Below are 22847 nucleotides of genomic sequence, written 5' to 3'. Positions count from 1 at the left end.
CCATCAGCACCTAGCTCTTCTAACAAAACACAACTTCCTCAGCTCTGGCATCAACAGCCACTTGGGTGAACCTGGGAAAACATCACTGCTGCAGCTGCTGTAACTAAGAAAAACCCTGCAAACCACTGGAGAAGTGACTACACAGGGGAAACAGGGATGGAAAGCTAACAAAACCATCAAACTTGTGTCAACTAAGAAAGATGCAGGCAGATAGTCAACACACGATTTTCTTCTGATTTCTTTCATGTTAAGAAATTGCAGGGATTTGGGGTTTTCTTGTTTCCTTTTTAAAGCTCATGCAAAAAGTATTAGTGCTTTTAAAAGGAAAAAGGTGGAGTTTGAGCTAAAGCTTACAAGTGTAAGTCTTTGCACTGTTGCCTGTGAGCTTTGGATTAAATCAATAACAAATCAGGCTAAAGTGTGTGCAAACACTTCAAAGCAAACTGTATTTTAGGGATGAGACCATCCCTTCCTTGACTTCACACTTCCCTCATATGCAAGTGTGGGAATACTTGCATATATTTAGGTTTTTCTTAGTGCTATTTTTCTATTAAGCTCAAAAACATTTCAGAAATACACAACAAGAAGGGACTTAAATTACTGTAATGAAACCGTTATAGACCTAATTTGTTTAAAATCTCAAATGATATGGAGCTCAGTATGACTTAATAACTGACTTCATAAACTATGGCCGCAGATTTTAAAGGCTATTTTATTACAGGGAATATTGTCTGAGGTTTCATTACTACTGTAAAATAACACAGAGGTATTATTTGGCAGCAGAGTCCCTTTAACAGCAGCTTGAGCTGTTCCAGAAAATTCAGGAAGCTGCTGTCACAGAACAACAAATCCGAGAGAAGGGAAGGCAATTTTCTCAGCAGGTTGCCCAAGACTAGGATTAATTTTCACAGGAGAAATTACTGCAAGACACATCATTTTTGGCACAGAAGAAGAAAGCTCACTCCATTTCAACAGAAACATGACAACCACAACAACAAAAAAAACCCCAAACATAAGGTAGAATACAAAAGGATGAAAAGAGAAAAATTAAACACCAATAAAGCTGAAGTAGCTGAAGTTTTATAAAAACCTTGTATCAGATTCTCTTTGTGGAAAGCAGTAACAAGGTAGCACCCACTGCAGCAGCTGTAAGAAATACATGTTTGGGGATGCCCTTGTTTGAGTTTTGTGCCAGCTGCAGGCAGCCAGATGGGTGGGTTAAGCTACGGACAATGAGCAGCAACAAGCACCACATCCTCGGTCTCCCCTCTCACCAACTTAGTTCTTCAACCTCACGGAGTGAGACTGGAATAATTCCAGCAAATCAAAGCAAAGCTGAAGTAGATCTGCTTGACATTGCTTCCAGTGTTAAGTTCCACTTGTGTAGTTCATGACACCCAAAACCTATTTATGCTTTTTGCTGTATGCACACTAAAACAATGCTGAGGCACTACAGAAATGTACAGAAGGATTCTGTCTTATCCAGCCAGATAAAGTCTTTGAAATTGCACTATAAAAGCATTTGTTTTCTCATTTGTGTCTATGCTGCTTGCTTGACATCACATGACTTCATTGTAGACTACAAATCCAATCTACCAGTCTCAGAGTCCACAGGAGCCTTCTAAAATAAATTCTCTGGGTTCTATTTCAGGTCCTCTGTGGGCACCAGGGTTTCACCAGCAGCTCTCCTGTAGCCAAGTTCCCTGTGGGCAGTTCCACAAGCACACTTAACTCCTTTGAGTCCACAACTCTCTTTTCCAAAGCAACACCAAAGTTATCCACTAGAAAAATGCCACACCACCTTCTCTTCTGCTTCTGCCCACACCTCAACTCAGCAGCCCAGTTCCAAGTGAAGAGAGCAGCTCCAGCCTCTCACTGCCATCGTAGCAGGTTTGAAAACAAACCAAACCATTCCCACGAGGTTTCTTCAGCTGACACTGAATGATCCTGGCAATTTAAGCATTTTACATCAAAATACTCAGCAAACAATGGTTGTACTGTCCTGTTCCTGCGTGGGTGCCTGCAGGAAATAAAACATTCTTTAAAGATTTTACACGCTTTTCTAACCCCGAGATGGATTATTTTGCTCAATCTAAAAATAAATACACGGGCCTCCTTGTGTTCAAACAGCGTAAAAAAAACAAATTGCTGTTTTGTCTTTCTTTGACTGAAGCAGCCAAGGGGGTTGTGTCCTGGGGGAACAGACTGTTGATATGTTTTAATGAAGGATTCATTACAAATCCTGAGCTGCTGACAAAAATTTGTGCATCTCTTGTTAGCCTCCATCTAATAATAATATATCTGAAATCCAAGCAAAGTAAGCATGGAAGTTAAGTGCAGCATCACCTGTACATTGCCATGCAGACCAGGACTCCAGCCAAGGCTGATTCTCTCTAGTAAATTGCCCTGCATGAAGAGCCTCCACACAAGAGCACCTCTCCACTGCAATGACCATCTGTACAGCAGCTCTCAAAAATCTAGTTCTGACCCCTTGATGCCACAAAATTTTCTTACCTGCTTTCCATTTAAAGGTCTCTAGTAAATAATTTTTAATACTGCTTAATGTGAATCTGTAAGTATTGTGTCCATAAAAGGCTGAGGTTGTGTCCCCTTGTTCCCTGCAGAATGAACACACAATTTTCTTTCAATGGAAGCATTTGAGTAAGAGCAGCAAGCCACTGTTTCAGGTATTTTCTCATGTCCAGTACCACCTCATTGCAATTTATGCTCATAGATATACTTTTACAGCATTTTGAGTAGCCTGACTCTAGCCTACTCCAGAAAAAAGCTGGTCCCTGCAGCTGAAACAACAAAAGATAAGAAAATAATAACTATGCTTGTTAAGACCATCAAGGAAAATGGGGCTTTTGGTGGTGAGAAGTATCCTGTGGCTCTGAGGATCACTTCAGATAATTAACTGCTGCTATCTCTCAGAAATGCTTTCTATTTCCAAAGACGACTTTCCCCTTGGAAAACAAGCAGAGTTAGATTTATGATGGCAGTGGTGGCACTTGGTGCACCTCCCCTTAAAGACTCAGTAAACATTCTTGGAGATGCAGCCTCTCCCAGCTGTTTGAAAGCACCCTCAGCTCCTCCCTGCATTACCGACACTGCCAATAAAAGTCTGGGAAATAAAACAAATTGAAGAGGCAGGCTGGAGCCTGGAGCAACATCACCAGTCCCCTGCCAGCACCCAGCACATCTCTGCTGCTGCTTGGGACAGAGCACACAGCCTGGGGGAGCTGAAAGGCATCAGTCACCGGGACCAGGGCATCAAAGGAGAAGGCAAGTGGGAGGGACATGAATAAAGGGATGCTTGTTAGTACATCTAAGGATGGTATTCCCAAAGGAAAAAAGAAAACACATGTGTTGAAAGGATAGGAATTGTATCTCTCTCCCTAAGAAAATGAAGTTCTCAACTCAGAAAGAGCCTACATGCTATTTTTAAATTTTAATGGAAATGGAAGAAATATCTTTAAATGTTTCCAAACCAAGGAACTTAACTGGCAAGGGAAAAAATAGCAGGATATCCTTTTGCTTGCAAAGGCAACTATCACTATTGTTTTATAACTGAACTAAATGCAAAAAAACCTATTTTTAGATTTTATGTTTTGTGGATGGAACAGCAAGGTGCCTTAGTATTATCACCATTATCATGTCTACACAGATGAAAGTTATCCTCCTCAAGACAAATATTGGACAAGTCTCTTGGGAGCTCCCTATCTTGCTAAAGACAATGGGAAACCAAAGCAAGTCCTGTCCACCAGTTACCTGGCCACTCTTCAATTTTGTATGCTAAACAGAGTGACCAGGTAAGTGACAGCAGCCTAACTTGGAAGCAGCTTAACTTACACTTTCAGCTGTAAAAGCAGCATCCAAGGCTGACACAGTCTGCTTCCAGGAGATGTTTGTTATTACTCAGCTGAGCACGCACAGACACTGTCATCCTCTCCTCAGAAAACAGCTTTGTGCACTCAGCAAAAAGCTCACAGCACCCTGAGCTTGTTTGCCAGGTGGGAACAGAGGCCAGGGCTGGACAGAGCCTTCTAGAACCTTCTTTGCTTATGCTGTGCCTAGAACAACCAATCCACAATATTTTAAATCTGTATATAGAAGACACTTGCCTTTGTCATGATTCAAAATGCAAGGTTCCTTAAAAGACATTTTTATCATCCCCTAAACTCTGCATTGAGGGCTGCAGACAGTGTGCCCCAAGTCTCAGAAATTCCTTATGCCAGGCTTACACTCTGCAGAGCTGTCACACACAATTTTTACCTGAAGCCAAGCAAAGCAGGAGGTGCTGAGCTAAGGTACCTGGCTGGCATCTGAGAAGTGATCCTTGTCACTCAGGAAGGCTACAGACCATCAGCATCCCTGGCTCAAAAAGCTATCAGAAAGCAAAGCAATGCTGAGAGGATGGGAGAGGATCAGTTCACTGTTTCTCTCCTTGTTTGTATAATCTGGAAGGAATAAATGGCTTTTTTGCTTATTTAACATACTGTCTGAATGGCTTGGAATTAAATTCCAAACAAGGAGAGATGGTTACAAGAAGTACCAAGACACCACCCAACCTTTGCCTAAGGAAAAGCTTTCTCCATCTTTTCCTGATGCATCCTAGGGACAGCAAACTGGAGAAGACTACAGACATTTCCAGATTTTCTGTATCACTGTTTCACTGCCCATAATTTCCTTCATGCATAATTGCTCAAATGATTCCAATGTTTGTGAAAAGTCCCCACAAACCAATGGCAAAATACTCAAATAATTTAAAATACCTCAGGGATGTAAGCAAGCAGGTTCATAATTTGTCACCATAATGGATAGGGCTCACCACCTTGGTGTACTGGGAATTTTTTATGTCCTCTCAGGCAATGTCTCTACATTGTAATAGTTTCACACACACAATCCTTAGACTCCTGAAAGCTGGACAAGCTTTTCCCTATGTGTGCACCACAGAGGGCTCTGAGGAAATGTCTAAGGGAAGGGTAGGACATACCCAAGGGGCTACTGCTACCATAGCAAACAGAAAAATAAATACCACACTGCTTCTCCTCTTGCTTTCATTATGAAAAAATGTGCAATATTATTGTGGTAACATCAATACTGTGTTGGCAAAGAGGGGCAGGAATGGAGCTGACCTACACCAAGGAGGCAAGGCATGTCCTTTGCACTGGTAAAGCACAGATGGCATTCCTTCAGCACACACAGCCAGAGATTAACAAAGCAAAAATACAAAGAGACAAGCAATGTGACAGCCCAAGAGCACCTTCAGTAAAATGCCTACTTCAAGTGAAAACATTCAGGCTGAATATACCAATACCTTTCACCTCGAGAGAACAGATGGTGTCCAGCCAAGTCTGAATTACAACTTGGTCTGAACAGCAGTGAGCTGACAGGCTGATGAAAGAAACCAAAGTATTCCTTGTCTGAGGAGGAATAGGTTGAATCTAACATAATTTTGTCTCCTGTTACACAAATTCACCCTGTATCTTCCCAAACTTCTAGCATTCTTCACAAGCCACTGCTATTCAAAATACAACATGCATAAGCCATGTTTAAAAAAACTAATGTTCGTAAACCAAGTTAAAAAAATATAAGCTTTAGAAGAAATAGATACCACAGAGTTAATAGGGAATCATTCCACACACTTTATTTTACAACAAACTTGTAAAATGCTCAGTCACTCTGCCAGTGTGCTAGTTCTACAGACACAGAAACATATTTGTAAACACATTCAGCAGTTAACCTTAAAAAGCATGGGGAAGTGCTCACTCACTTCTCGCCTTGGGGTGCTTTCAATTCAATAGTGTATTAAAACAAATACTTGCATTCAGGCCCTAATTCAAGATAAATGCTCTTAAAATTATGCTAACAGAGAAACTGAATTCTCTCATCTCTCAAGAAAAGGAAAAAATAAATATTGCTATGTTGTTGCTATTCTTTCTAACTTTGAGTAGTGAAAAAGATCTGAAAATTTTAAGTAGGTTTTTTGAGTTTTTTTAGTGGTCTATTTTTTTTTTTTTTCACTTAGTGAAGCTTAGTAAGCCAGCCAAAATAACATTTCTGGCTGTGGCATAACCTAAGCTACATGGCAATCTCTTGAATAGCAAAAGTTACTGTTTGTCTTCAAAGGAAAGTGCACATTTGAACAAGTCACCTAAACTGGAGTTTCTGTAAGTAATGGGAGTTTAGGTCAAGTTTTGTAACTGGTTAAAAATTAGTCTACAAGCCAAGTACTATTGAGCTCTATTTCCTTAGCAGCCAAAGCAAACATCACCCTTGTTCCTCTCTCCTTTGATTCCAGAAAAGCTCCATCTGAAGAACAGGCAGAAAGGCCAAAGTGGTTGAATTCAGTACCCTGGAAAGGAGGGAGTCATAGAAGGCCAGAGTGTCTTTTATTAGATGGAGGAGGTATGGGGAAGGGAGGGGACAGAGGACATTTCTGGCATCCATCCCTTTTGGATTTGAAATGAGCACAAAGCAATGCCAGCTGCAGTTTGTCTCCCTGGGGTTGGTACATGAAAAGAAAGCTGGGCTGATGGCAGAGGCTCTCTGGGAATGCACCCAGACCTTTTGCTTGGAGTACACTGGACTGCCAAGATACCCCTAATTGCATGCAAAAAGAACATCTCAATATCTAATGACATTTATGAACCATTTGGCTCACAGAACAAATTGGCAAGAAAATGTAACACTGCTAAAGCAGTTTGGAGGAGAAATTGGTGTGTCAAAAAGCAGATCAAACAATTAGGAGTATCACCTTTTCCAACAGGGAATGAAAATATTCTCCTGGCTTAAAACAATACAGCACTATTTTATTGTCTAAGAAATAAATGCTCATCATTATGAGGATAAAAACTGGCATCTAAAGCTTGGGAGGGAGAAGGATGTTAAAGACAATTCAGACAGCAACATTGTTAGACATCAGAGAAAATGGAAAATGAGACCCAAAACTTCAAAGCACAGAATAACAACACAAGGAAACAAATAAGAGAGGCATAACTCATATAAAAACAGACTGCACCGAGTAGTGTGCCAGGGCAGGAGCACTACTACTTGTTGACTTCTTTTCAAAAATTACCATTGCTGTAGTCAAGCTTTGGTGAGCTCTGGCAATCTCATGCCCTACTCAGGGCCATCAGAAGCCCTTCTCCAAGTAGGAATGTACCAGCTCATAAAAAAGCAGGGGAACTCCTCTCCCCTTGATGCTGGTGCTCACTGAAAACCACAGAGCTGACCAACACCTCAGTGAGGCACCCTCCTGCTGCAGCACCCACATGGAGCACGAGCACTGCGAGCAGTGCCCAAGAAGCAAAGGCAGAACCACCAGACTTGTCATAACCCACATCATGTGCTGATCCATATTCCTATGGAGCATCCTTAAGCTGCAAAATGCCACTTCCACCGAGGCTCACTGGTAGGCAGTAAAAAAAAAAAAATCCCATAAAGTAAGAAATACAACACAAAGCACATGCTAGCTAAACATTTCCCTATACTCAAACAAAGCAAAGAATCAGATCAAAGTCTAGGAGGTGCTCAAAGTAGCATTAGGGGAGTGCTAATGTGATGACCAATGTAGGAAGATAAATCTTGTGTTTCATTCCAGAAACACATCTCTTCAACCAAGAGTCTACAGCCAAAATAATTCAGAAGCTTGAAACAGGCAGATTCACTCTCTGAGGAAACATCTCCAGTGGCATTTGTGACCACCAAAGCAAAGACCTCCAGGCTGGCACTTACCTATGAAGTACTGCTTGGCCAGGGAGAAGCACAACCACACACAGGTGTTTTAAGACTTGCCTTGTTTCTAAGCTTTTTTCATCCTTCAGTAATAGAGAAGTTAACTCCATTTACGTGAGGCAGCCTGCAATTATTACAAGACTCACTGGAAACACCCCCCTCTCCCTGCCAGCCCGTCCTTCAGCGACCTGCTCCCAGTCAGATGTGAAAGGCAGACCCAGACACAGCCTCCCCTGGACTTCACGGGGCTGGGTGCCTGCCTGGGTTCCACCTGGTCCCGCTGAAGCCAACTGCTGACCCCACCCTGGCACCAGCTGTGTGCTGCACTTACCTCTCTGAACATGTCTTACTGCCTTCCCACATGGCAGGGCAGATTTCCTGTTTTCATACATTGCCTTGTCAGCCCTAATCAGTGTCAATAGGTTATGGTGTCTTTTGTGCTGGCGGCGTCAGCCCTGACAGGAAAGAACTTTTAATCTCTTCCCTCACACCGAGCCACGAGAAGCTGCAGGCGCTCCCAGACATAACTCCCTTGGCTCCTCTCCGAAAAATTCTCTCAAGCACTCGGTTGCTTAGCAATATTTGCCTTCCCCCTGTACAGTTCAAATTGGCAACATCTGTCCCTTTGGCACTTTCCACTTGTGCAAGAAACAGCACGGAGTGTTTCAGAAATCTACAGAGAGGTTGGTGGAGGATGATTCGCGTGAGCCATCAGAGCTACTTTGGCATTTTATTGCTGGTTTATTTCAAGCCTGGATAGAAAATGTGGCTTCTTCCAAAGAAGATGCACACAAGGGAAAATTCTCTTTTGCATCCAGTGGGACTGACCTATTAAATCAAATACAAGTAGCTTTTTCTGTTTACATAACTACAGCCGCACACTCTGGCTTGGTTTAGCTGAAAAACCCAAAACACAGCACTGACATATAATTCTTTCCTGTCAACTGGGATTGACTGTCACTTCTCCTAAGATATTGCATGCTCATCATCTGAGGGAAAAAGAGGAGAAGCCAAAATGTGCATTTAAAAATGCAAAAGCTGTGTGCTATCTTGACCTCATAACCACTAGTCAAACCCTCAGTCTGCCTGTGGTCCATGCAACCATCCCAAGAGGCAGCAACCAAGGTCATTGCCCATGGATGTACCTGCAACCCAGTGAATGAGGGGAACAAGAAATTAAAATAATGTAAGAGCATAAAAAGTACCAACTGCTTTCACGTCTGAGAGCCAAAAGGGAACATGGAGAAGACCCAAGTGAAAGAATTTGTCTTTGGGCACTTGGTATGACAATGAGCAGCAGAGAATCCCACAGTAAACCTTCCTCTGGCTGCAATTCATTTCGGCACACACCACAATGCCCAAGACTTGTGGGAAAGGCCTTGGACTGCACAGCTTCATATATTTACATGCAATTTGTTAGGGAAGCCTACCAAAAATGACACTGTCAGCTCTTATGGTGAGGTTGAAGCTTACTTTTTTTGCCTTTACAACTTTTTGTATCCAAAACAGTCAGAAAAAGCAACAATGTTTGATCTGCTTCTTTAGCAGTCACACACCAGCAGCAAGACAAATTGACACAATGCCTGTGGGGAAGCATGAAAACCCTTCTCCAATCACCTGAGGCACTTCAGATTATAAAAAGGGCAGCAGAGGCGACACAGAAGTAACACCTTGTTACTTGTCCTGGTGCAAAGCAAGGAAAATAAAATAGTCAAAAAAGGAATACAAGAGGTGAGGGAAACCTCCCCCCCCAAACAAAACACAGTCTCCTTCTATTCAGTAAATGAGAAATACATAAAAGATTGGGAGGAAGATGACAGTAGCTTAATGCTGACTACTGTGTATTCATTATATAAGGCCAACAGTGCTACGTGTGTCTTTAAAATTTTTCATTTGGAAATTATGCAGAATTAAAACAACGTATTTATTTCTACTTTACAGGGTTCATCTGTCTGACAGCTTCTGCCAGTAGAAAAACTCAGATGCCATGAAGAGAAGTCCAGTGAAATATTATTTACCTAGAACAGACTTTTTATATTTGCCATCCAAACATCTTCATAGGTATTTAGTAATTCCTATTTACTATATAACAACCACATTTTAATTGGTGAACACTGATAAATGTTTACTGAGGAAAACACAGCTCAATGACAGCAACTTGTACACAAGGATAATACAGTGTTACCAAAATGACTTTACACATCTGGGCTGCTTCATTGTTGCTGAGGGGTTCTAAATTGGCTGCTTCCCTTTTTGCTTCCCAGTTCACAGGCAGGAGAGCCTGATGAGGCCTCATTACACCAGGTAGAAGGATACCCTAATACCCCCAAAAATTTTGGGAAAACAAAGCCAAACCTTCAATGAGCATCAAGGGCTGTACATTCCTCCATACATTATGTCCTTAATAATGCTTGAAGACTTATAAACACTCTCCCTCAAAACAGCCTGGCTGCTTCTTCCCCTGCTGTCAAACTGATTCCCTTTCACACATCACAGTCTGTGTCAATGGAGGCAATACAAGGGTCTTTGTTGGTGCTGCAGCCCTCCTAGAGACATGGAGAGGGAGAGAATGGCTTTAAAAGCACCTTTGTTTAGGTGCTGGAGAAGAGGAAAAACCTGGCACATGAAGAGAAGGGATACATCCAAGCTTCTACACTTGTGCTATATTTTTAAATCTTCTCACAGCAAATTTGGGAAGACACATTAAAGCAACAGTGATGACATTTGAAAGTGAAGGCTTTGATTTGGGGAAGAGGGGAAAGAGCTGCTCAGTGTCTCTGTGAATGCAAAGTGAGTCACTGCACGGTTATCCACTGTGGATTCATTCACTCTGCAGTGAAACTGCATGTCTATTTGGCCTGGGAGGCTGAACTTTTCAGTGTTCCCAGGAGTAGGAGCTGTCAATAATGAATTCACAGCTGCAGGTGAAACATGCCTTAGAAATTCAATTAACCAGAACACATGTTGAGGAAATGGCTTTCCTAAGTCATGTCAAGGGAGAGCACAGGAAAAACTGTATTTGGCATGTGGCTGTTCAGTAAAGTGGGGCCAAACCGTTCAGGGAAGAGGGAAGAACAACAGAGTTTCTGCTAGTCTAGAACTATTCACTGTCAGGGTCGTTGCAGGGCAGGAGCCTCCCCACAGCTCCTGTTTCACCAGGAACGAAAGAGGGGGACAACCTTCCAGCCAACAGACCCCCAAGCAGCCTCTCTTGAACAGGACATCCAGCACACAGGCCATATACCCAGGGGTGCCACCTCACTGGTTCTTCCTCTTCTCCCTCCAGGCTTCAGCCCTGGAGGGCTCTATTACCAAAGAGATGCTCATCACTGAGACCAAACAGAAGTAAGCAAATGTGACAATGACAAGACTGAAAAAAAGCAGAAATCAAAGTAATGTATTTTTCACTAGAGCTTACAGAGCCATTATCCAAAATGCCTCTATTCCTGCCTGCCTATGCACAGAAAACAATCAGGGGCCACAGCCCAAAGATCCCTACTGTAAAGCAGGATCATTCAGCATATTCACAAAAAAAGATTCCTCTATCAGCTTCAAAATGGACTAAGCATATAATTAAAACCACGGTCCTGGCCTGTGCAAAAACATTTTTTTTTTGTTATCTTCAATTCCCTTTTTACTGCATTCCTACTTTGCCACAGATGAAACAGAAGGAGCATGAGCAATGCTACTCCTGCACTGGCAGCTGTAGGATTTTCATGGGCATTTGGACTCAGACTCATGTGCTCAACAGAAAGTGAGAAAAAGGTCTCATTCAGCACACAGCACCATATACAATGCTGCACTATCAAAATCCGTATTAAACCAGAGTTACATGAGATGACAGAAGAAGCACGGGGATGGGAAAACAAATAAGACAATAATGCAGATGAGAAAATAAGATAATGTAGAAGGTGATGCCCTGCACTGCTTTCTTTTTCTCCCAGGAGTAAAATCTGGTTAAGCAAATAAGGTAATGTGACCTCAGTGAACTTCCTGTTTTGAGGTGTGATGTGCAATGCCAAACCTACTTGGTAGCAAATAAAGTCTCTCAGCATGAAAGTATTTTCACAACTTCTCAGCGCTGTCATTTTGACAGCTTCCTCTCATTTCCCACAAGATACTGCCTACAGCCATTTGCAGCTGATCCACACCCTTTTCCATGAAAAACAGACTGCACCCACACTCTTTCTTTTCATTACAGAGGTGGCAAAATACAAATTGAAAATCTCTGAAACCCTCCTTGCCCAGCTGCTTTAGGACCATGGGTTCCTACATCCCATAGGGCATAGCAACAACATCAGGGCTGAAGGATGAGCACAGTAAATCCCCAAAATGTACCAGGGAACCAAGTGCCTTTGAGCTCACAGGAGGCCAAGTCCCAAGGCTGGCAGAGTCAGCGTGCTGGTCCCTTGGCACAGCTGAAACTGGGCTTCAGTGGGCACAGGAAAAGGAGCTGCATTTGCTGAACAACACATGTACAAAGCTGCTCCTCCTCTCCCGTGGCTTTACCAGCTTTCTGCCTCCATCCCACATGACAAACCAGAGAGGTGGCATTGGGTCAGCAAAAACAGATGGAGTACAACAAGGAAACCAGCAATATCAAGTCATACTTTCCTGTGGGTCTACAGTGAAATTTTACAAACTTACAGAGGAGAATCTTTGCCGTTCCCAGTCACAAAAGCCAGGTGACCACAGAATCTACTGCACTGCTGGCTATTCATATTCAGTGAGGATCTAGGGCCTCCACCCACCACCACTGAGTCCTGACACTCTGCATCAACACTTGATCTTCTCACCATATCATTTCCCCCTTCTTTTCAACAAGCATTAGAGGAAAACAAAAATTATGGGCGCAGAGGCAAGTTCAAGCTATAAAACCTGCTGTAGCCTCACTGAGAAAACAACAGGAAAATCACAGGAAGTGTCACATTTTGACTATTCAAACAGGTATCTTACACCCAGGTCAACCTCGAAATGCACGTTCCAAACACACAGTCACCCCTGCTTCTGGCAGTCACTGCTGTTTGATGACCTGTTCTCCCACAGCCAAACTTACCCTGCTCCAACAGACATGCCCAAAAATTGCACTCACCTCTATGGGCTCAGAAGGGGTTTCGAATTTGGATAGTTCTACTTTGGCTTTTGCCTTCAAATCTGACAGATCTTCATCAGTCTCTTCCTTGGGCTCAGAGAGGGTTTCCAACTTGGATAGTTCAGCTTTAACTTTGGCCTTCAAATCCGAGACATCGTCATTGGGTCCTTCATGGTATTCCTCCAGAAGAGGTTTGAGCTCCAGGGATTCAAATGATGCCTGATCTTGGCCATCCATGGGTCTGACATAGGCAGTTGGTTTCTGCTGCATTGCACTGGCTTTTGATGTCAAAGAAGGGGGAAAAGTCTGAGAGGAAGGCTGAGTGGTGCTGGTCAAGGTAACGGCTGGGCTGTCCCGACTTTCCTTCTCCTGTGATCCCGTCACCAAGTCCTGTAATGATTTGGTTTGACTGTAGGTTGACCCATGACTTTTGCTGCTGTTCTGTGACCTGGAATTGATATGCTGGCTGGAATGTAGAGGTGACAGGGGTGCCACGGGAGAAGACAACAAACATGGCAGGAAGGGGGAAAGTGCCAGAGGGGAGGCCTGCAGGCTGTGAGCCCGACCTTCCCCGCTGCCAGGCTTGCCATGGTGGCTGTGGGGAAAACCCGCCTGCGCGTCTCGGCCCCCGCGGCTGTGCTCGGGGCCGTGGCTGCGAGCGCTGGCCGAGCTGCGGCTCTTGCTGTGCAAACCCAAAGCTGGCTCTGTTCCTGGCTGTGCCTTTGGGTAGTGGCTGGAGTGGCTTGGAGGGCGAGGGGGTACAGCCATGGGTCCCACGGGTGGACGGCGGGTCAGGTGCTGGAATGAAGATGGCAATGTACGGATGGCCTTCTCAGGCGGCCCGGGGGCAAACTGAGGGGCAACGCTCTTTGGAATCCCTATAAGGTTTTGACAAGATTTGTTGCTCATGAACTCCTTGACCTCCTCATAATTGCCCAGCATGTTCTGAATTCGGCTTGACAACTCATCTCCTTTATTAGTCTGCAACAGAAGAACAAAGAGGTGAACATTTCAAAAGCCCCCCAAGAGATCCAGCTCAGGAAGAGACATTCTTCAGGATCTTAACTTAAGCACCACACATCACCATGAGCGAAGTAAGGTAAGCTCATCTTGATCCTGCAAATGTCTCCAAAGCAGATGGGACTGCTTGAGCCACTATCAAGCCAAGCTTGGTGCATCTGGAGCCTCCAGATGTGCTAACATCAGATTCATTTGTTACACCCACAGCTGCAGACAGACAGGCAGCCAAGCTACTCCTGGGCACCCTCCCTCAAACTACAGGAGGCCAGGCCAAAGTCCATACTGCTCCTGCACAACCAACTGAGATTCAAGCACATTCTCTGAGGAATTGAAACTAAGCAGATGGGAAGATGCTGTGTTTGTATTTACCATGCTCAAGTCTGCTAACACCCTATGCAGAGCCACAGCTCTCCTCTTCTACCCCAGCCCTCTCTCCTCTTCTCTTCCCCTCCCAGCCCCCCGTACCATTACCTTGTAGGGTTCTGCAAAGAGGGGAGTTTTCTCAGAGAACTGTTTTTTGTCTTCCAGAACCTCCTGACTCCGTCTCTCTTTCTCTCGAATCCGCAGCAAGTTTCTGTCCTCGTTGCACAAGCTTCAGGAAGAAGAGAAAGGAAGGATGATTATCACGGCACACCAGTGTTATCAACAAGTGTCTACTCTGTACAGAAAACCTGGTTTCAGACAATAGCTTACATCCAAAGCAACCTTGAAATCCATGGGATAGTTACAGCTGACAAATCAGTTATATCAAGAATTTGCTGCACAACACAGTAATGTGGCACACAAGGTATATGCATCCTTCTCAGTGATTTCTATTCCTGATACCATCCTTCAAGAACAGTGGGAAGGAAAAAGCTATCCATCCATTTCATTGTGAAGCAAATTGAGGAGCAGTCAGTGGGGGTGACAAGCACACCAGCTGGCAAATCCATTTGCAACAATAACTGTGAAAAACTAACATTCTTGTTGTTCAGACTTACACCCCAACTCTTCACTGAGGAGTAAAAGAATCCATTATTTTGAAGGTGTTGCCACTTTCAAAGAACAAACTTTATCTATCTGACAAAAAACAAGGCAATGTTGCTTGGCAATAAACAGGCTTGAAAGCTGCTCACCAGGAAATCCAAGCAGCTGCATTTAAAGCAATTACACAAACATATTTAGAAAGGTCTCAGAAACTCAGAAAACACCAGGTCAAATCCCCCTGTTCCTCCTCAACCACATCTGCATGCACTCAACTCCACCAGCCCCACACCAAAGCACCAATAAACCTGTGCCACATGCACAGCAGAAGGACTTCAAGGCAAGCCAGACCCTTTAAACTACACCTTGCCTCTGAAATTCTACTGCAAAACAAGGGAATCTCTTGCTCAAATCTTTATAGACAGTGGGGAAGGAAAAGCATGCAGGCATCTCTCTCCTGCCTTATTTCTACCCTACTGCACAGTCTACAGTATACATACAATTCCTATATTTTTCTTCATACTCGCCAATTCTCAAGTGCCCACTTTGCAAGGGAAGAGCCTTGTCCTCCCCACCAGTGACATCTTCCCAAATGTTACACCAATAGCCACCCTCTGAAAGTTTAATCATCCCTAGACGAGAGGCAGAGGACTGGCTTTGCTAGCAGTTTACCAAGAGGTCTGACTGCTGCAGAGGGGGTTTCCTGACTCAATGGGAGCTCTGGAAAATGATGCTGACAGATGGCAAATTTCTATATACGGAACTGCAGTAAGGATGCACTTGTACCACTAAGGCAGAAAAACATATTCAGGGGTTAGACTGTGCACGTTTAGCATAGTTTCCAACTTTGCTAGTGTCAAACTGTTTCCAAATATAGCAAAACAGAAGCGTCCAGTAATAGCTATGTACCCTACTCCTGCAAACAATTTTAAACATTCATAAAAGAAAAAAGAAGAAAGCAGGAATCACTGACCACTGCTTCAGTAAATACCTACAATCCTTCTGTAATAAACTGTATAATAGAACTATTTCCCCTGTACATCTGATGTAATTTTGCATGTCAGCAATTTCCTATCTATAAGCAGTTAGCTGGGCAGTTACACTGTGTGTGCCAGAAAAGCTTTGTGCTGTCAGGTGAGGGAAACACCAACTGCAAAATACAAAATCTTAGGAAAAATTATAAGGCAAACTTGAAGCAATATTTGCTAGGTTTGCTATCTAATATAGGCTAGATTTGCTATCTAAAATGGTATGCTTGCAAATGATTTTTTAAAGTGAATGTATTTCACAAAAAGGCAGGCCACATATTATGACCCTGAAAATTGCTTTTTACTAAAATACTGTGCTTACATCCATGTGGATTACGGATGTCCTTCTATTTCTAGGCTGGCAAGCACCCAAACTCAAGTAATCAAGTTGTTTTGCTCAGAGGTTCTGATTACATTCAAACAAAAGGAAAACCCTAAACCACTTGAATCTCTCACAACAATAATATTTATGATGACAAGTAGCTATGTTTCCTATATGTACCCTGTCACTGAATGTAAAGCAACTTATGTGCTGCTTGCTGCAAAGACAGCAGCTGTAATACCTCTAAAGGCCTTTTCTTCCCCTGAACCTTCCTTGACCCCAAGCTCTCTTCCCAGCAATAAATTCTTTCTAAAGAGTGTGGAGGGGGGGTAGAGGGGAAGGGCAGGGACACTGCCTATCTGCCATAGTGCCAGTTCCTGGAGGTTTAAGAGGAGACAAAGGTTTCAGCTCAGGACCCTCCCAGCAGACAGGGGGGCTCACACAGGTACGGGAGCACCGGGCACTGCTCAGTATTCAATACCCTCACAGGGTACCATGGCCCAGGCTGCTGGCCATGCACAGCCAGCTGCCCCTGCAGCCAGGCCAGGGGTCACTCCCCTCCCCTTTGCTGCTGGGGGTCACCACCCACCCTCTGCCTCCCTGTCAGAATCGGGTCAATGTAATTTTCATTCCGAGTCTTCCTCCAGTTTCACTAACAGAAGGAGCTACAGTTTCAAAAGCAGAAGGATAAGGGGAAAAAACACTAAGTAGCTACAAATTTAATAATGCAGTTGAAAGCAGCAACCTTCCCCTCTTGAAGCTGCAGACAAGACCTTAAACTGCCTGAAGACAACAACTAAAACCCCTTCCAGTTCTATTTTATCGTATACGTGTCACAAAAACCTTTTGAAAACCTGGGCTATGCTGTAACTCACAGGGCAGCTCCCTAAGGTCAAGAGTCAGGAAGCCAGGCAGAAAGCCTCTGAGAAGCACGGTCAGCTCAGGCCCTGAGTGGCCCCGTGCCAGGAGGAGAGGAGGTCTCCGTGTCCTGCCAGGCGCCAGCAAGGAAACCCACGCGGAGACGCCGTCTGCCAGGCTCCGGCAAGGCGCCCCTCACACACGCACTGCCCCAGCCCTGCCACTGCCAAAGCTGCGGGAGAACCCCAACTCCTGCTCCTCAGGAACCTCTTCAGAGTCACAGCTCTGACACTCAGATTTTCCCAGAATGAGAACTCAAGAGAAACCTCAAAACCACCCCCCAAGCTCTTCCTTACTGGTTTGCAAATGAACCTCGAGGCATGGCACCAACACACCAAGCACATGGGAGCCTGGGAGTTAGGGGATACATGCACAGATCACCCCCACCCCCAAAAAAACCCCAAATAGTGCTGAATTCTGTAGAATTCAGTAGAATTCTGCTAGGCTCAAAGCAGCACTGGCTCCCATAATAAGGGATTTGGTTCAGGAAGTTCAGCAGCACACGCCCTGATCCGCAACATCACCCAGACTTGGGTCTGTAACAAGCCATACAATGCTGACGTGCTCTGAAGCCGCTCTCAGCGACATGCCAGCCCTTACTACATAGGTTCAAATGCTGATATGTGACAATCCAGGCCATGACAACATTTTCAAAAAATAGATTAGTGCAGGAAGAAATTGTGCCCCTTATGTCCCCTGTGTTCTCCAAGTGAAAATGAAATGAAAATAAAAATTTGCTTTAATTGTAATAAGATATAGTACTGGCTCCCAAATGGACTTATCCAGGAGCAAGGAAGGAACGTGGAAAAAGGCTAAAAAGCAAACACACAGAGAACACTTCCCTCTCAACATGCAGAACCTCTTCTTCTGAAACACTGAGACACAACATTTCATTTTAGTACAATTGCAGGAAAATATAAATTTATTTAAACTGTTTTGTTATTAACATTGACTCTTATTTAATGTGAGAAAATGCTAATCATGATTGAGAGACATATTTTTGCTTAAGGTAAGACACATCACCCCTGAAAACAATTAAACAGATCACAAGGATGCATCACAGCAGCCTTCCTGCAGCACCCCAGCTCAGTTCCTATTAAAATCTCCACAGAAAAATTACTACAATTTATAGAGCCAAGATACATCTGCAAAGATTAAATATGCAGTTTCTTTTATCAGCCCATCAGCCTGAAAAGAAGCATGGATAAAGTCATGGCACAGAAAGCTCCTGAGCATCACAGCTGTGCTCAGCTCTCATGCTGGTATCACCTACACAGCCTGACAGTGAGTGCAACACAAGCAGATGGAAGGACAACACTACAGCTAATACCAAACAGCATCCAAAACTCCCTGTCCTAACCTTTGCTTCCTTTTCCTTTATGGAGACATCGACAAGTTGTGACTTGCCAAATCTTTTAAGTTCTGTTTCACATCAAACACTATTTCTCAGAAAATATACAGTTTGAACACACACAAGTGGTAAGAAAAAAACATAGGGTAGAAGTACAACAGATGGTACAGTTAGTCAATCATTTTCTGCATCATCATCATCAATCAGCTTTGGTACATGCTTCCCAAAAACACATATCTTCACACTGAAGTGATATGAATTGGAATTAGCTTTTCAAGATTTTTCTTCCTCTAGCTCCTTCAACTCATCACATCTATCCAGCCCTGTTTACTCACTGTATGACAGAGGCATCAGACCCACTGAGCAAGAGATCAAGGCCTCACAGCCCACCTGTTTATCTACAATGACTGTAAGAAACCTCCTGTCAAAAAATTTTGGACAAAAAAATGCATTCCAATAAAATGCAGCATTGCTGCAACCTTTCCTTCAAAGCGTATTTAAAAATTACCCTGAATACACCTCTTTTTATGTTTTAAACACATTGCCCCCTAGGTTACACCAAAAAAAAAAAAAAAAAAAAAAATTAAGCAGAGAAGGCTGGGATGTTGTAACAGGCAGAATGGAGCTGCCACTTTGTTTAAGTAGAAGCTAAGTTGGCCTTTGCCAGAAGAAAAAAAAAAAGTTCTACTTTTGTAACATTAATCATCTTCTCACTCAGCCTCTCCTATGGTAATCTTTGGGTTCAAATTCTTACTTATTTGTTTCCTCCCACTGTTGCCAAGTTTAAAATTATATTCATTACTCAGCCATTAAAAGGCTTTTGCTTCCTTTCAGCATCAATAGGCCTTTGATCATCAAGCAGTTCCCAGGAGTAAGCCTGATCTTTTCCTAAGAACTGAGCCCCTGCAGCGCCCAGCGACTTTTGCAGGAACTGGGAACTCTCAGATGTTCTTCAAACATGACAGATCCTTCATAGACTCAACTTAAACCCCAGCGCAAATGGCTTTGCACTTAAAAACACACTCCAAGATTTCTCAGCCCGTGGTCCAGGAATCACTGAAGTCTCAAAAGAGGAAAAAACAGATTTGTCAAAAGATGTAAATATCTGACAGTAACAACCTTTTTTGTGCCTACCCAAGAGGCAAACAAGTGAAAAGTTCATGACTTGGACTTTCCCTCACACCCTGAAATGTTTAAAATCTATTATTTGGTCATAAACTGCCACGTACAACAGCAACTAAGGAAATCTGAAAAAATGTGACAATTATAGAGCACATAACTATGGTGCCATAGCCGAAGACCTGCACAAACCAAGAGGCAGCGTCTGCACTTGTTTTGCTGCAGAAATGAAGTCTCCCAAGTAACCCAGGCTTTCAGCCTCTCCCCATGCAGGTGACGTTAACAGAACAGTCAGAAAAGGTGTTAATTATAAGTTAGACGGGTAACACGAAAGCTGTCATTCTCCATTTAAATGCAAATATATTAGAAGGACTTTTAAGAAGGTGTGATTGTGTGAAGTGTAATTACAAGGAAAGCAGACAAGGAGTTGATGAATTTAAGGCTTTGTTTGTTCTGGATGTGGCAGGCAAAGCAGGAAATGTGAAAAATTTAAATCACCGGGTATGTGCAATGAAAAATCCTGACCACTTGGCCTGTGCAAGGCGTTCTGTACGCGGCAGGCTCAGGCACACATCCCAGGATTTCCTGCAGCCACGTGAGCGCTCTGACTGCCATTCAGCCCCGAAGGCATGCGTGTCTTTGTGGGGAGGTGAGTAAAGATCCGCAACTCCGGCGCTATTTCAGGGATCGGGCATGCAAGAAAGAATCCAAGCTGCTGGCGCCTTGGCTGCAGCTGGTGGAGCAGCTCTAGAAGCGCAGTCTCGGACGGGACCCGAGTCCAGGACGAGTTCCCCAGATTTTAAGAGCCCTCTCATGGCTGCACACCAGGCAGCCTTGATTGCGGTGACCCAACCGTGACGAGACTGAACTTCCCTGTGAGCAGCATTTGCAAGCAAGAGGAGCCTTCTCACCTCATCAGCAAGGATCAGAAAGTTACCTTTGTCAGGATACTGATAAAACAGCTGCCCCGATGGGTTTATTTTGCAGAGGTGACAGTGAAAAATAAGTTATTCTAAACTTCACTCTCTGAATCAAAATGGCAAGCATCAGTTTGCCTCTAAATCACTTACAGTGCTCTGTTGCACAGCTGAGCAAACATTTTCACACAGCCCCAAGTGCCTCCTCGCACAGAGGAGCCAGGGCCAATCTGGCCAGGCTCAGCTGGTACACCCAGATCCCTCTGACAGCCTGCTACATCCTGCCTTTGTCTGAGAATCCGCTTCCACGGAGAATCGGCATTCCCTGCTGAGCAGATCCTGCTCCAACCGAGCGAGGACTTTGACTCACCCACGATTTTCTCAGAAGTGACCTTTCCCCATTTTTATGGATTTAAAAGCCAGTTGCAGTCACGGAGTCTCTCATCCACAAAATGCAACCTGGCATTATTCCCGACTTGCCAGAGGGCGAGCGCAGGGCTGCTGGCACAGCAGGGTCACCAGCCCTGTGCCCCAGCCACTGTTGCACAACTGTTCCAGGCACCTTCCCTGCCTCTGCAGCACCTGCAGCTTGCTGCGAGCTGCACTTCTTTATGAAAACGGAGGTAAAGCACTTGGCAACCGCCGGGAACAGAGCGTGAAGACGTGAACTCACCCGTGGCCGTGTCAGAGCAGCACGGGGGCGATTTGGGTTAAGTCAGTGTTCAGGTAGTAGGCAGGCAGCAAGAAAAATTAAGGTGAGTAGACCCGTCAGAGACTCAGCTTGACACATTCTGCTCTCCACCAGGATCAACAGCACCTGGAACACCTCTCACTACTTGCGAATGGGCTGCCCTGCAGCATTACTCCCTCCCACAGTGCTTCTTCCTCTTGATTATCTGCATGTCACTTACAATAAAAAACATCATGCATTTCTCCTGATTGTTTAAGTCAGCCTGAGACATGTAAACAAATTTAACTCATTGTCTTACAAACCCCAGCTCAGGAAAATGATGTGATTGAAGTAAAATCGGTGGAAGAATGCCAAATCTCAAGTTTTGTTAAGCTTGGCCAGATCCTCCAGTACTCTGCACTTCAGTGCCCGGTTTCAGCTGTTATCTCTAAGCCAAATCTTTCTGGCAGGGCTCTTTAAATCAGCAACATGAGCACAGGAGCAGGGTAACCACCACATGGTGAGCAGCAATCCTTTCAGAGCATGTACACGTGTGCACAACTGCCCAGCACGGGGAGAAGGTGTTCCCCAGTGGAAACAGAGGCAGGATGGTGATATTTTATTAACTCACCCACCAGCAGCAAAATATCAGTGTCTCTAACGCTGACAAGGCACACTTGAATAGTCAGAAGTGGTTATCAGCTGCTGCCCGAGCAGTCTGAAGGCTTTCTTCAGTGAAGTGGTGCATGAAATCTCCCAGTGTACCCATCTGCCTCTGAATTCCTCATCTCAATGGCAGGAATCCAGCACCTGGGATGAACTGCTGGAGGCTTGCCTGGGAAAATGCATAGGGTACAACCTACATTCTACCTTATATAAAACCTATCCTACCTGTTAATTTGGTTTTGCCTTGAAATTCCTTTTTTGCTGTTCTTGTTGTTCAATAAAATCAATAGATTTAAAGGCAGCAAGAGAACTGTGTGTTTGCAGTAGTAATGCACAAAAAGCAGAATGCAAAAATGAAATCAGGTTTCTATTTCTTTAAAGTATGCTCTAAAACAATGTTCTTTACTGGCAAATCATGAGAGATTAGGTAAAAAGGCTGTTGCAAACTAGTACTATCTGAAAAGGAACCAAATAATTAAGTGATCATCAAAAAGCATTTTTACCTTTCATATTAATTTCCCAGACCTATTTTGATTCATTTTTTCACACAATTGCAACATTTTGGTTCACACATATTTCCACCTTAGTGGTTATAGGAAATTAAGCCATGCTTGCTGAGACCTACTGTTTATTCCCACCTGATATCCAAATATTTTATTCCTCATGTAGCACAGAAATACTCAAGTCAAGCAAAGCCCAATGGTCCTCTCCAACCCAGTTACAGTTTCTCCAGTATCCTCATAAAAATGATAAAGCTTTGAAAGAACTCTCAGCTAAAAGGCCTTAAGATAAAAAGCAAGTTACAGCAATGTAAAAAAAAGAAAAATAACAATCCAGGTGATAGCAGCTGTTAAATTTCAGAAAATGAATGGTTAATTTTCTATGTTAAATAATTTTTCAAGTTAAATCAAAGATTGAAATCTTACCATCTATTTTACTGCCTTAGTTCTTTGAGAGGATACTGAAATGCTTACTGCATGTGCAGGAAGTCAAAAGCAGTAAATTTTCTATTTTAGGACTACATTAAAATTATTCAAGTGG

The 22847-nt window shown here is 43.7% G+C and overlaps 1 protein-coding gene across 2 annotated transcripts in view; it reads right to left on the bottom strand.

Annotated features, from left to right (window-relative positions):
* Positions 1-22847, bottom strand: part of AFF1 (ALF transcription elongation factor 1) — a 67187-nt gene that overhangs the window by 29995 nt on the left and 14345 nt on the right. For both annotated transcript variants that reach the window (XM_063156707.1, XM_063156708.1), the window contains exons 2-3: positions 14324-14444; positions 12833-13813 (exon numbers count right to left, since the gene is read on the bottom strand). In XM_063156707.1, coding sequence (XP_063012777.1) covers positions 12833-13813; positions 14324-14444 — 1102 coding nt within the window. The remainder of the gene's footprint in view (positions 1-12832; positions 13814-14323; positions 14445-22847) is intronic.

Source organism: Melospiza melodia, chromosome 5, assembly GCF_035770615.1.
Source record: "Melospiza melodia melodia isolate bMelMel2 chromosome 5, bMelMel2.pri, whole genome shotgun sequence".
Lineage (NCBI taxonomy): Eukaryota > Metazoa > Chordata > Aves > Passeriformes > Passerellidae > Melospiza > Melospiza melodia.
This window is presented reverse-complemented; position numbering and strand designations above follow the sequence as displayed.